Raw genomic sequence first — 13,468 nt, 5'->3', positions numbered from 1 at the left:
CCAAAATGGCGGCTGGGGAAGGTCTGGCTCAGCTGCCTTCCAGAAGTAGGGTGTGTAGGGGAGGGGGGGGGGTTGGTTGGTTCTGGGGGGGGGTGCTCAGCAGATGTCAGCTGGAAGCACGTTCCTCTGCTCCTGAGAACTCCTCAATTACAACACGAAACCACCAGAATGCGGTTTGCAACCTCAGCAGGGGCTTTTATTTTTTGCTGGTGTTTTTTTTCTCTTGTTCCCCCCCCCCCCCCCCCCCCCCCCCTTATTTCTTTTTAATCCAGAGCTGAGGAACGAAGCTTCTGATGAAGACCATAAAAAAAACACCCCCAAAACCAAACTCCATTTTATTTATCTAAGGGGGGGGGGGAACCCAAATCATCAGAAGGGAGACTTAATGTAAACATCGCATTTGTTTATGTGCTACAAGTAGCGAAGTAGATTTGTATGTTCTAATTGATATCCCCCCCCGAAAAATTGTTGGCCCAAATTCCTCGCTCCAGATCAAGGCATCCGTGCTCAAGGACATCTGCGGTCCTCTGGTGTAAAGATGTGCTTGATCCAAACCGTATGTGAGTCCTCAAATGTGCTTAAACCGACCCAAAAAAGGCCTTTGTGCTGCAGAAAAAGGGAGATGCTCGAGGTTATCCCTCAGGGCGAAGGGTGCAGGTATGGGGGGGTTGGGGGGGGGGGGGGGGAGGAAAAACTTGCGTATTAAAAAGGGGAATTATGGCGGAGTTTAGAGTCAGTTTAATTTAAAACTCCATTTAAATCCCATTCCCTTCTCCCAGAAATTCCCTTCCCGCTCACGTCGTGCTCAATCCCCTCCAATCCCTACGACGCCGCCTCCAATTTTTAAGCACATCCAGCAAAAAGAAAATCAGAAGCTCAGGATCCAGTTCTGCTTTCTCCAGTTTAGTTGCAAGCTGGAGGTGTGAAAATTGTATTTATTCGGGTTCCCACCCCCACTCCTCTCTCCCCACCCCCCAAAAAAAAAAATCCTTTTCCCGAAGGGTTCCCAATAAATTCTCTTCCTTGCTCCAGCAGAATCGGAGCTGTTGATCATTTCACCCTCTCGCTGCTTCGAAAAGGTAAACTGCAACACTACTATTCATTTGGAAGCTCCCAACAACCTGGTGCCAGATCAAGGACTGGCGTCTAAAATCCGTTTTGCCAAATCCATTTTCCTATCAGCAGACGGACGAGGAGGAAAAAAAAGTGGGAAAGAAGGAAAGGAAAAAGAGAAAAAGAGAAAAAGAGAAAAAAAAGAGGAAAAAAAAAGAGAAAAAGAGAGAAAGAGAGAAAGAAAAAGAGGAAAAGAGAAAGACAGAAGGAGAAAAAGAGAGAAAGAGATAAAGAGAAAAAGAGAAAAAGAGAGAAAGTAAAAGAGAAAAAGAGAAAAAGAGAGAAAAAGAGAAAATCTTTGAGGTTTGTTCATCCCTCGCAGAGGCAAAGCCACAAATTACAGCTTTCAATTTTTGGTTCTCTCTCTCTCTCTCTTTTTTTAGCACCTCTCAGCGTTATCCTTTGCCTCGTTCAACTTCCCTTTTTTGTTGTTGTTGTCTCTTTTGTTTTTGGTCTTGTTAAGTTTTGGGCTGTTTCTTTTTTTTTTGTTGTTAAAGGCTTTCCTTAAATTCTCTTCGCTTTTGTTAAAGGCTTTCCTTAAATTCTCTTCGCTGATAACTTCTCATTTATTTTGCGACACGAGGCGCAGGCTGAGAAAAATGATTAAAAATAATGAAATAATAAAAATAATAATAATAATAATAAGAATAATAATATAATCGCCTTTTGATTCTCCTAACGTGCCCTAATCCACATTTTTCCGAGCTTCAATGCACGTTCCCACAGCTCCCACCCACATTTCCCCACCTCTTGCTAGAAAAAAAATTCTCTTTAATTTTATTATTCTTTCTTTTTTTATTTAAATGGAATTAGGGAGCAAGATTGAAATGTATTAAGGCGGCTGGCAAATTAAAGGAAACATTTCAACACTAAATAAACCCCTTCCAAAATCCCCCCGTGTCACCTCCTTGAGCTCTGTCACCTTTTCCCTTCGCTATCATAAAAAATACAGAAGAAGAAACAGAAAAAATAATCCACGCTCCCCTAATTTCTCCTTCGTGAGCAAAGCGCCGGGGGAGGGGGAATATTTTTAATTAAAAAAACCAAAACAATTAATTTAAAAAAATTAAGATCAACCCCAAAAGATCCCAAACTTCATCCTCCCAACCCATGGGTGCGATGTTGGGGGTAGGAAAAATCCAGATTTCAATCCCACCTCAAGGAACGTTAATATCGTTCCATAACTCTTTGCTTTAAGTTACTCGGGAAGAGAGAGGGAAGGGGAGGGGGGGGAAGGAAAAAGAGAAGAAGGAAGCGGGTAAGAGGGATTGTAAAGTTTGATAGATTTCTTGTGGTGATAGTTTACAGTTTCTAAGCCAACATATAAAAGGCGTGGGTTTTATTTTTGCATCCCTGTTATTGTACTCCAGTGTACTTCGCCATAAATCAGAATTATTTCCGCTACAACACGGGGCAGAAGAGCGGGCAGAAAATACAAATTTAAGGTAATCATTAAAGTCTTGCCTCCCAAATACTTCCTCCGAGCGAAAATGAATGTTTTCTCGTAAAGAAATAAATAAATAAACGAAGAAAAATTGGTTAAAGGGGAAAAAAAACCAACCCAACCTACCAAAAAAAAAAACCCCAACAACAAAAACCCAACCCCGAACGAAACACAACAAAATAAACAACCAAAGCAAACCGAACCAAAATCGACAAGGAGCAGAATCGCTTTGGCCACATAACTCATGGTTAAATAATTAGATTGAAAAGGGGGACAGGTAAAATATTCCGGAGGAGCCGGAGAGATGCTTTGTCTTGGGAATTGTGGACATTTATATCTACTCCTCGCGGTGATGGGCAGACGAGGGCGTTTGCCGGCGTCTACCCTCCTCCCCCCACCGCCCGCCCGGCTCCTTCTTCAGCCCCTAGTCCTTAGCAGCTCCCCTGCCATCCCTAAGGCCGATTTGGGGATGTTTCAGGGCAATTGCTCTGTCTGTGGAGCTGGGGACAATGGGAGGACGCGGGGACAACACCCACACCCCACCCCAAACCTCCCCCCCATTCCCCGGGGAGAAGAGGAGCCGTGAAAGGGAAGGGCAAAAGCTCACTTTGTGGTTTGATTTTTAGTGCGTCAGGGTTAAAATAAAGCCTCCAAACTGGCCCCGAAAGGCCAAGTTGGACCGGAGAAGGGGAGTAGCTTTCTAGGAAAGGCAGAGGAGCGAGGGCCTGACCGGGATGAGCAGCGGAGGTGGGGATGGATCCCCGAAAAGGGCGTAAAATTCCGGGTGGGTTATTAAGGTCCTTTCCCCGGCTCGAGTCTCCCCTTGTAAGTTTTAACAGCGTTTTGTGGGTATTTATTTTCCGTAATTAGAGCAGAGCGTTTTTCCCAACGGGGGTTCCACTTAGGCTGATGAATTTTATTTCTCTCCCCATTAATGACCCATGTTTATCATACTTCTAATTATTTTTAACTTTAAACAATATTCGGTCTCCTGGAGATGCTTCTGTGCTGCTTCTGAGCACCAGTTTCCCTTTTCCCACGATCAAAACCCCCTCACGCTGACGTTCGGAGCCATATCCAGGTTGTATTTTGATGAATAATTTGACTTATTTTTTAAGCCAGTCTACTTTTATCTTTTATCCCCTTTCGAAGATGCTGAAACCTTCCAGATAGCTCCTCGGTACCTTGCTGGGGCTAAAAAAAAACTGTTACACAAAACGGTGTAAATCTCGATCTTTATACTCACAACGTTTACACGTTCCTAAAAATGAGGTTTCCAGAACCAGGTTTTGTTTTGTTGTTTTTGGGTTTTTTAACTCCTTTTATTTTCTCTCCAGCAAACCTCAACGAGAAGGTTTTGCTCAAGATGCTCTTTAGTGAAGCTCCTGGTTCAGCAGAGAAGCGAATTCCAATTGTTTAATGTCACCTTTGGTGCGTTTCGAGCATCTCCTTCTCGTCGCTCTCGCCAGAAGCACAAACCAGAAGAGAGGCTGAGAAAATAAAAGCTAAGAGGGAAACATCTGATCATCAGGCAGACGATAGAGGAAGATATGAGGTCAAATGGTTGTGTCCCCCCAAAATGCACTGTTTGAGCAGTGGAAATTATTGGGCAGCCACATCAGCTGCAAAAGTAAAGTGGGGGAGGGGGGGTGGGAAATCAAACCGAAAAGGGGGAAAAAAGTCAAAACAGAGAGGGGGAAAAAAGTCTAAACAGAGAGGGGGAAAAAAGTCTAAACAGAGAGGGGGAAAAAAGTCTAAACAGAGAGGGGGAAAAAAGTCTAAACAGAGAGGGGGGAAAAAGTCAAAACAGAGAGGGGGAAAAGTCGAACCAAAGGGGGGAAAAATGTCAAATCAGAGAGAACAAAGCCAAATCCGGGGAACAAAGTCGTATCAGGGGGAACAAAGCCAAAACCGGAGAACAAAGTCATATCAGGGGGAACAAAGTCAAATCCGGGGAACAAAGTCATACCAGGGGAAACAAAGTCAAATCCGGGGACAAAGTCGTACCAGGGAAAACAAAGTCAAATCCGGGGAGAAAACAAAAGTCAATTTAAGGGGGGAGGTGGTAGGGGAAGAAAGCCAAAGGAAGGGGAACAAAGTCAAACTAAAGGGAAAAAAAGTAAAATATGAGGGAACAAAGTCAAACCAGGAGGGAGGGAAAAGTCAAACCAGCAGGAGAATTCGAACCAAGAGATGGGGGAAAAAATCTCACCAGACAAAAAGGAAAAAAAAAAAAAAGACGTCAAATCAGGAGGGAAAAAATTCAGACCGAAGTGGGGAGTGGGGGTGGAAAACGCAATATAATACAAAATTGCATTTGGTCTTTAATTTCATCACCTATAAATGAGAAAATATTGGCTCCCCTACTAAAGTTTTATTCTTTGCTTATAAATATTATGTGGAATTTTCGTTGGATATCATAAAACGGAACGATTTCTATCAAACTGGTTTAAAAAGACCTATGCAGATAACACAAATAGAGGCAATAAAGTCGCAAATAGCTTTCCAGGGGGAACCAAATGGCGTCTGAAGGCTAAGGAAAGCTTTGCCTGGGCAGGGGAAGGGGCGCACGGACCAGGATTAGCCACTTTGAGGCTTTTTTCGGCCTAAAGATGTTACCTCTTGCCCCACTTGATGCGGAGCGAAGACCCCGCAAGGCTCTTGAAAGTTAAGTCGAGGGAGGAGGAGGAGGGGTGTGGGGGGGGGGAGGTTGGATTTTACAGCCTTGCTTTTGAAAATCTTTGGGAAAACAGCTTTGCAGACGTGAGAATATTTAAGCAGGACTTTGCTCTAAACCGTTACAAATCACCCCAAACGGTCAAGTTCCACTTTCTCTGTCTCAAAGTACTTTTTTTTTTCCTTCACGATTTTGCTCCTTTTTTTATTATTATTCTTTTTCCCCCTTCCTTTCCTTTCTTTCTTCCTTCCTTTCCTTCTTCCTTTCTGCTTTTTCCCCTTCTGTTTCTTTATTTCCCCCTTCTTTTTCCTTCCCCCCCTCCCTTTCTTTCCCCTTTATTTTCTCCTTTTTCTCTCTTCCCTTCTCTTCCCCTCCCCCCCCCTTTTCCTTATCGAAGGTGGCGTTTTCTTTTTGTTTCCCTTGAAAGTGACTCTGAACCCGTCTCTTTCTAACCGTAATGATCTTGAAATTCCGGGCTTACTCCCCCTTTTTTATTCATTTATTCGCCATTGCCCTCACCCGGCGCTGCACCCAAAAATCAAAGGTCACCCACCAGCTCTGCGACACCCCGGGGCGGGGGTGGTGGAAAAAAATATTTAAACCCTTAATGAGCTTCATTCCTGCACGATAATAAAATCACCACGAAAATAAAGTTGAAGGGTGGAGAGGGAGCGATACCTACGAAGGTTTCAATTCCGCCGTATTTAAAGCACTACATTTTGCTGGGAGAAGCAAAATTGCGACGAAAACAACAACTTGAGCTGCCATCGCGGGGAACTGAGCCACGAAAGAGGAGAGAGGAAATATTGGAGGGAAAAAAGTAACTTTTCCTCCTGAAATCACCTCAGGGAAAAAAAAATAATTCAGGAAAAGAGGGGGGGGGAAATTCAAATTCAATGAAACCAAATCGGGAAAGTTGCAGGTTTTAAAGCTTTCTGCCTGATATTTAGTTAGTCCCAGGTTGGATATATTAAGTTTTTCCCCCTCCCGGAGAAAAGAGGGAGCAGGAGGGAGAGAGATGGAAGGGGAAAGAACCCACCACACCACCGCTCTCCCTCTGAAAGTCGCTCCCTTCTTCCAAATTCGACCCATTTCCCCCCCACCACCTCAGCGAGGAATATCTTGTTTTTTCCCCTTTCCCTTCTCCCCACCCCTGCACCGCAGCAGACATCCCATTTTATCCCAGAAACTTAAGACAGTTGGGGAATGAAAGTGGATAATTAAAAAAATCTGGCTTCGCAGAGGCTGGGAAGGGGAAGCTGCTTTGCTGCGGGAAGGAGGAAAGGGGAAGGGGGGGAGGAAAAAAAAGGGATAAATAAAGCAAAAGTAGAAGGTTTCCTTCTTTCTCCTCGTTTTTAAAGCTGCTTGGGAAATACCCAACCTGCTCTGAGAAGCATTGGGGTGTCGGGAAACGCCTGGCTGGAGGTTCCCTGAATTGTACCCCGATTTTTTTTTTCCCTCACCCCCTCCTTTCCCTTCCCACATCTTGCAACGGCAAAAGCAAAGCGGCGCCGAGCGCAACCCCCCGCAGCAAAACACCAACCCCCCCACCCTCCAAACGTCAACCAACTCCCCCCCCCAAAATACAAAACAAAACCAACACCCAAATAAATGTGATAAGCACCAAGGAGAGAGAGGAAGGTAAAAGCCAAGCGGGGGAAGAAGAGAAGAAGGGGGGAAGCAACAATTAAATATCTTCAACGGTGTGTGTGTGGGGGGGGGGGGCACAAAATTCTGAGAATACAGAGAAAAGGGTGGGGGGAGGAAGGGTTTTGGAGTTGTCTTTCTTTTTTAATTGGTCTATGTTTGTTTTCTTTCCATCAAATTTAAAAAGGAAAAATGAATTTTCCCTTCCCCCCCTTCTAATGCTTTTTTCTCCCCCTCCCTTTTATTTTTATGTTTTCTTTCCCCTCCCTTTTATTTTCTATTCCTTTCCTATTTTTATTTATATTTTCCCTTTTTCTTTCTCATTTTTTTCCTCCACCCCCCCCCCTTCACAATTTCCTATTTATTTCCTTCATTATTAATTTTTTAATTCATTGTCCGATTCTTTCTTTTTTTTAAGGGCATTTTTCTCCCCCTCCCCTCCCTTTGCCCCCTTCCCACGCGTGGCTCCATTGGTAAACAAACGAGCGGGAGGGGAGCGGAGCTCTATCAGAGGATGGGTTGGGAAGGGGGGGGACAGCCTTTGTTCAACGCGAAGGTCCCGGCCCGGTGCTGGCAGATGTCGCTGTTGCTCCACGGTGCCGCTCCCGGTCCCGACAACTTGACCCCCGGTGACGTCGTCACCGTCTGAATCATCAAGGCCATTTTCAATCCTCATTGGCCTGGGCATCACGTGGGGGGGTGGAGGGGGGGAGAGCGATGCGTGGATAATTATGGTAGCTTGATATTTTTTCCCCCTAAAAAAAAGATGTCAGCCCCTGGCTGGAGTATTCCTCCTTAAAAACCCTCTCTGAAAATGTCATGTCCCAACAATGTGACTTCCAACTCGTTTTTGATGGACTCGTTGGCCGGTACCTGTAGAGGGGAGAATTATTCCTCCAGCCAAGGGATGTACATGCAGCCTGGGAGCGATTTCAGCTGCGGAGTCATGAGGAACTGTGGAATTATTCCGTCTCTTTCCAAAAGGGACGAGGTGAATAGCGCTACCTTGTCTCTCAGCACCTATCCATCCTACCTTTCTCAGCTAGACACTTGGTGTGACCCCAAAAATACGTACAGGATCGAGCAACCTGTTGCAAGACAGCTCCCATCCTGCTCCTTCCCAACCAATGTCAAGGAAGAGAATGTTTGCTGTATGTATAACGCTGACAAAAGGGCAAAAAATGCCACAGAGGCAGCCCTCTACCCCAACCAAATGCCTGAGCCTTGCCTAAATGACCATGAAGTCCCCGTTCCTAGCTACTACCGAGCAAGCCAAGGTTACCCCTCCATGGAGAAGACGTCAAACTGCAGCAATCCAAATGAGTTTGAGGCAAGTTTTGAATCCAGGGCGAGCCTGAACCCAAGGAATGAGCATCTGGAACCAGCACCAGCACCACCACCACCTCCTCCTCCACCACCTCCTCCGCCTCCCCCGGTGGCTAAAGTGAGTTTCCCCGAAAACACAAAAGCAGATAATCCTCAGAACACATCCACCAACGAAATTAAAACCGAAAAAAGCGCCCCAGCACCCAAAATAAACCCTTCGGAAGCAGAGAAAGAGCTGCACAAAAACACTGACACCAGCACTGACAATTCTGACAATGAAGCGAAAGGTAAGGGGACTCCTTCATTACCAGCGGCTAATTTCAGTAATTAGTGATCAGCCGTGGCTAATAAGAGCAGAAGTAAGGCGAGTGCGGAGCAGCACGCTTCTCTGCCAACTTCTCCTCCAGAAATTGGCACCGAAACGTTCTGTATTGTGGCTGGTTTTTGTGTTCTGGAAGGGGTGGGGGGAGGAGGAAAAAAATTATTCTCTTCTTTGAAACGCGTTGGAAATGTTGTTTGTAAATATATATCTAAGAGCTTCGGGTGGGGGAAGCAAAAGGAGCGAGGAGATATTCGAGACCTCCTCCTCTTGTTGGTTACACCGAGAAAATTCGCTGTGCACGTATTTCTGACACTCACCCCCCCCAAAAAGAAAACCCACCAAACCCAACACCCCAATTTAATTTGCCCCTTGCAAGCCTTGCGGTGTCATAAGGCGAAGTGGTTTTGCTTGTGAAATGGCAGAGATCTGGTGGTTGGGGTTGCTTGGGGGGGGAAAAAGGGGGTGGGGTGCTGTTTAGGAGGTTCATTTTGTTGGAGGTAGATGAACCTTGATGGGTCTCCCCCCCGCCCCCCCCCCCCCCCCCCCCAAACACTTCTCATATCGCTTTTCGTGCAAAAGCTTCATTCCCCTGTGCTCAGCGAATTTTGTCGCTTTGGGCTTTGCTCAGCGTTAAAGTGAGGTGGGGGGGGAAAGGGGGGGGCAAAACATTAAAAAATCCTAAAACAACAACAACAAAAAGCCCCAAAGATGAAGATGCGCAGGGTCTGGTTTGCAGGGGCAAACATTTCAGGCTGGAGTTGGGGCTCTGAGCTTGGGAGACCCCGAGGAGAAGAGGGTGTGGGGGGAGAAGGAGCAAAAGCTGTTTTGTATTCTTGATTTTCGGTTGTCTCTTTTTTTTTTTCCTTAAGAATTGAGGTCTTGTTGGCGAAGGCGAAAAATGTTTTGTGTGTGTTGAGCAGATGGTTTAAGTTTGGGATTTTGTGCAACGAGGCTTTCATGGAGTGCATTTTATTGTCACTGTAGACGTCGCATATGGCTGGAAATCTCTCTCTGTGTGCGTGTGAATATTCGGGTTTATTCCTAGTCTGGTTTGAAGCCAGGTGGGTTCAGAGGCTTCTTGCAGGTCGTTAAATGGAGGTGATGTGAAGGAATGGCTTCGGTTTTCCTCCAAAGTTGGGAGAAAAACCTCTCTCAAGACTCAACAGCGGGTTGCATGCACTGCCCTGTGGTGTAGGGATGAAAATATTGGCCGCGTGTCCAGCTTTGGGCTATAATTGGGGCTCCAGCAGCACGGCTGGGCTGTATGGCCACGTATGTGCATGTGGAGCTACATGTGTGTGGGTTGCATGTGGACCTCCATGAGCACACACCTCGGAGCTGGGGCAACCAGCAAAACCTGTCCTCTGGCGTTTTCCTCCTTCCAAGTTGGCCCCGTTTAAAACCCACTCTCAAAAAACAAACAAACAAACAAAAAACCTCCACCCAAACCAAACAACAACAAAAAAGCTAAACCAAAAAAAAAATCCCTTAATGTAAAATTAATTTTTTATTACTTTCCTATTTTCATTCCTCTTTTCTTTGTGGCTACCATTCCGCATCCAAAGGGAAACGATTTTGTCTGAGAGTTGAGTCAAGATTACAACCACAAACACACCCCAAAAAGGGGGGAAAGAAAAACCAAAAGGCAAAGTCAAGGTTATCAAAACCCCTGCAAACTTATCTTGCACAAAGCACCTTCAAGGTCCACGCCAAGAGAGGTTTTGGTGGGAGTTAACCCGAAGGCAAGATCGTATCAGGGTGGATTCGTAATTGGGGCGGAAATAAAGAATTAAATCAAGGCAGATAAAAAGGTTTCCTTTTTTTTTTTTTTTGCTTCGGATGTTCACTGTAAAATGGGTGCGTGGAGAAAGAGGTGGTTCCCCCCGTTTATTTATCCCCCCCCCCTTCCTTTTCCAAGGCGTGTCGCCTTTGCAAGCGTTTTCAAATGGTCTGATCCGATTTGGGGCCGATTTGGTTTGTTTTCTCTTACTTCTTCCTAAAATCATTCCTCGCTTCGTTTTGGTTCGTTTCTGTTGAATCTGAATTTCAGTTCGTGTGGAAGGCAAAAGGTTTTACTCCTCTAATTCAAGAAACGGGGGGGGGGGGGGGGGGTGGGAAGGTGTTGGGTATTTTTTTTCCCCCCCAAAGGGGTGTCCAAGGCTTGGTGACATTCAAGGCTTTCTTCCAACGACAAAGTGTGTTCATGTCTCCTCAACATCATTTTAAAGGTGTCTTTGGCTAAATCCAGGGTTTTTCTCATCAACAGCATTTTAAAGGTGCCTTTGGCCAAATCCATGTTTTTTTCCCTGTTGATTTCTCCGTCCGCTGTACCGAGGAGGTTGATTTCAATTTCAAGATCCGCTTTAAGATTGGGGGGTTGAGATATTTTAGGTAGAAACCATGGTCCGGCTGCTGGTGCCAGGATTTTCTCATGACCAAATTCAAAGCCCAAGGATTCGCTGTGTTTATTTATGTACGTGTGAAATACGTTCGCCTCCGCGGAGTGTCTGAGTGAGGATCCCGGAGAGTGAGCAGAGTGTAAATGGGATTAAAATTAACTCCGAATTTACCTGGAGATGCCCGAGCAGCTCATCAAGGCAAATCCCTTTCATTTCCACCCCGGTTCACTGGAAAACGCATTTTGATGGCAAAAGGCTGCTCGGGGGATCTCCAGGATGAGCGAAAATAGGTTTGTTTTCTCCCCAGATCCTTCGCTCTCTGAGGTTCATTTCCAAAAGCAAAGATTTTTAGACCGAGATAAATAACGTTTGGGGTTTTCGGTGGGATTTTTTTTTTTGGGGTGGCAAAGGATGTCTTGGGGGAAGTTCTTCTCACCAAAACATTCTAGCCTGCTTCAAACTAGCACACCCCGAGAGCTCCCCAAAATCCTATTGCCGCTGGGGGTTATTTTAAATGAACGATATTTAAATCCCTTCCATCCACTTTAGTGAAGCCAAAATCCTTTTCCTACCACGATATCCTCCGTTCACCCGCGGCTGTATCTCCGCGCCTGAGAGGTGGAGGTGCGCTCTGCTACCACCAATTTACCCTCAGGCTGCAAATAGCTCCAACCACCGCCTTTATTTTTATCCTCCTAGGAAGAAAACCTCTCCAAGCACCCTGTCTGCTTTTTGTTTGTTTGCTTGTTAGGGTGGTTGGGTTTTTTTTTTTTTCACTCCTAGGGTAGCAAACAGCTCCAACCACTCCCCATTTTTACCTTCTCCAAACCCGCTTTCTATTTTTCATTCCCTAAACCCAGAGGAGAGCAAACCACCCTGGTTTTATTTTCTTTTCAACCCAGGGGCGAGCTGCTCTCACCTAAGTATTTCCTCGGGAAGCTTTCATACTTCCAGATCGATTTCAATTTTTATTTTTTCCCTCACATTACTTTTTAAAATTTTTTTTTAAAATTATTATGATTTGTTTTGGGGTCTTTTGCGGAAAGCCACTCCCCTCCTGCTGGCTGGCCACGACTAAACGGAATACACTTAAATAAAGCAAGCGATGAGATGCTATGGGGAAGGAGCAGCCAGCAAATATTTTGATTTTTTTTTTCTCATTTATTTCCCCCCTCATTGATTATTTTTTTGTGGCTCACGAAGCTACAAACGGGGGTAAGTTCTCTTTTGCCCTTACCCCGGTACTTATGTGACGCTGTTATTTTTAACAGAGGATATAAAGGCAGAAAACACTACAGGAAATTGGCTGACAGCAAAGAGCGGAAGAAAGAAAAGGTGTCCTTACACCAAGCACCAGACGCTGGAGCTGGAGAAGGAATTCTTGTTCAATATGTACTTGACCCGTGAGCGCCGCCTGGAGATTAGTAAAAGCATAAACCTGACAGACAGACAAGTCAAAATCTGGTTTCAGAACCGCAGGATGAAACTCAAGAAAATGAACAGAGAAAACCGAATCCGCGAACTGACTTCCAATTTTAATTTCACTTGAGCGTCCTCCGTCCCCTTGCTCAGGGGAGGAGAGGGAAGAGAAAGAGAGGAAGAAGTTAAACCACAAATCCTTGTGCGGTTGATGGGGGTGGGGGGGGGTGGGGGGGGGAGGGAGGGATTTTTGCTTTATTTTATTTCCATTCTTCTTTTATTTCTTTTTTTTTTCCCCTTCCCTATTATTTCCCTTCCCCCCTCCCATTTTTTTTCCTGGGTATAAAAAAGCGAACGCCAAAAGGGATGGACTTGGAGTGAGGATTTGGGTTGGTAGGGAGAAGACGCAGCAGTTTGAGCATGAGGAATAGATATTGCATCCGTGTTTCTATGTAAAATAAAAGATGAGGAGGTGGTCGGTGTGAGTAGGGGGGAGGGCAAAAAAAAAAACAACCAACCCCAACAACCCCAATCCAACCAATCCACCTTCTGAAACGTTTAAGTTATTTCCGTGCAGCACAAAGCAGAGGGGAAAAAAAAAAGGAAGAAAAGGACCTTTCTCTATGCATTTTATGTTTAGGATAAATAGATGCGTCCAAAAGTTTGCTTTTCATATCCTAGTGTAGAGCTTTGCCTATTGTATATTACACACCAAAAAAAAAAGAAAAAAAAAAGAAAAAAAAAAAAGAAAAAAGAGAGAAAAAAAAAAGAAAAAAGAGAGGAAAAAAAAGACAACACAAAAAAAAAGACAAAAAAAAAGAAAGAAGATGGATTTCATATGTCTGTAAATTCAAGTTGCAGTGGGAACATGCTCACATCTCCTCTAGCTACGCAGTTTCTGCCCATCAAGTGATGTTCTCCACCATATATTTAAGGAAGCAAAATAAAAAAAGGCTAAAAAAATAAAAAAGTAATAATTAAAAAGAAATAAATAATAATAATAATTAAAAAAAGCACTGTGGGTATCTTATGATGAAGGAGGAAAAAAAAAAAAAGAGGGGAGGGGGGAGGAGGGGAGGGGTAAAAAAGAAATAATGATTAAAAAGAAACCACCAAAATCT

General features: G+C 44.7%; 1 protein-coding gene across 2 annotated transcripts; it reads left to right on the top strand.

Annotated features, from left to right (window-relative positions):
- Positions 1-7,570: 7,570 nt before the first annotated feature.
- On the top strand, positions 7,571-12,560 carry HOXC10 (homeobox C10). 2 transcript variants are annotated; one of them, XM_064141023.1, is made up of 2 exons: positions 7,571-8,494; positions 12,200-12,560. In XM_064141023.1, exons 1-2 carry the CDS (start codon positions 7,696-7,698, stop codon positions 12,475-12,477), a joined length of 1,077 nt encoding a protein of 358 aa, XP_063997093.1. In that variant the 5' UTR covers positions 7,571-7,695; the 3' UTR covers positions 12,478-12,560. The 2 variants fall into 2 exon arrangements, 1 of the variants encoding a protein (XP_063997093.1); XR_010301446.1 differs by lacking the exon at positions 7,571-8,494 and adding an exon at positions 10,661-11,218 and having other exon boundaries at positions 12,200-12,290.
- The last annotated feature ends 908 nt before the right edge of the window (positions 12,561-13,468 follow it).

Source organism: Pogoniulus pusillus, unplaced genomic scaffold, assembly GCF_015220805.1.
Source record: "Pogoniulus pusillus isolate bPogPus1 unplaced genomic scaffold, bPogPus1.pri S76, whole genome shotgun sequence".
Taxonomy (NCBI): Eukaryota; Metazoa; Chordata; class Aves; order Piciformes; family Lybiidae; genus Pogoniulus; species Pogoniulus pusillus.
Note: the sequence above shows the minus strand (reverse complement) of the source record. Positions and strands in the feature narration are given on the sequence as shown.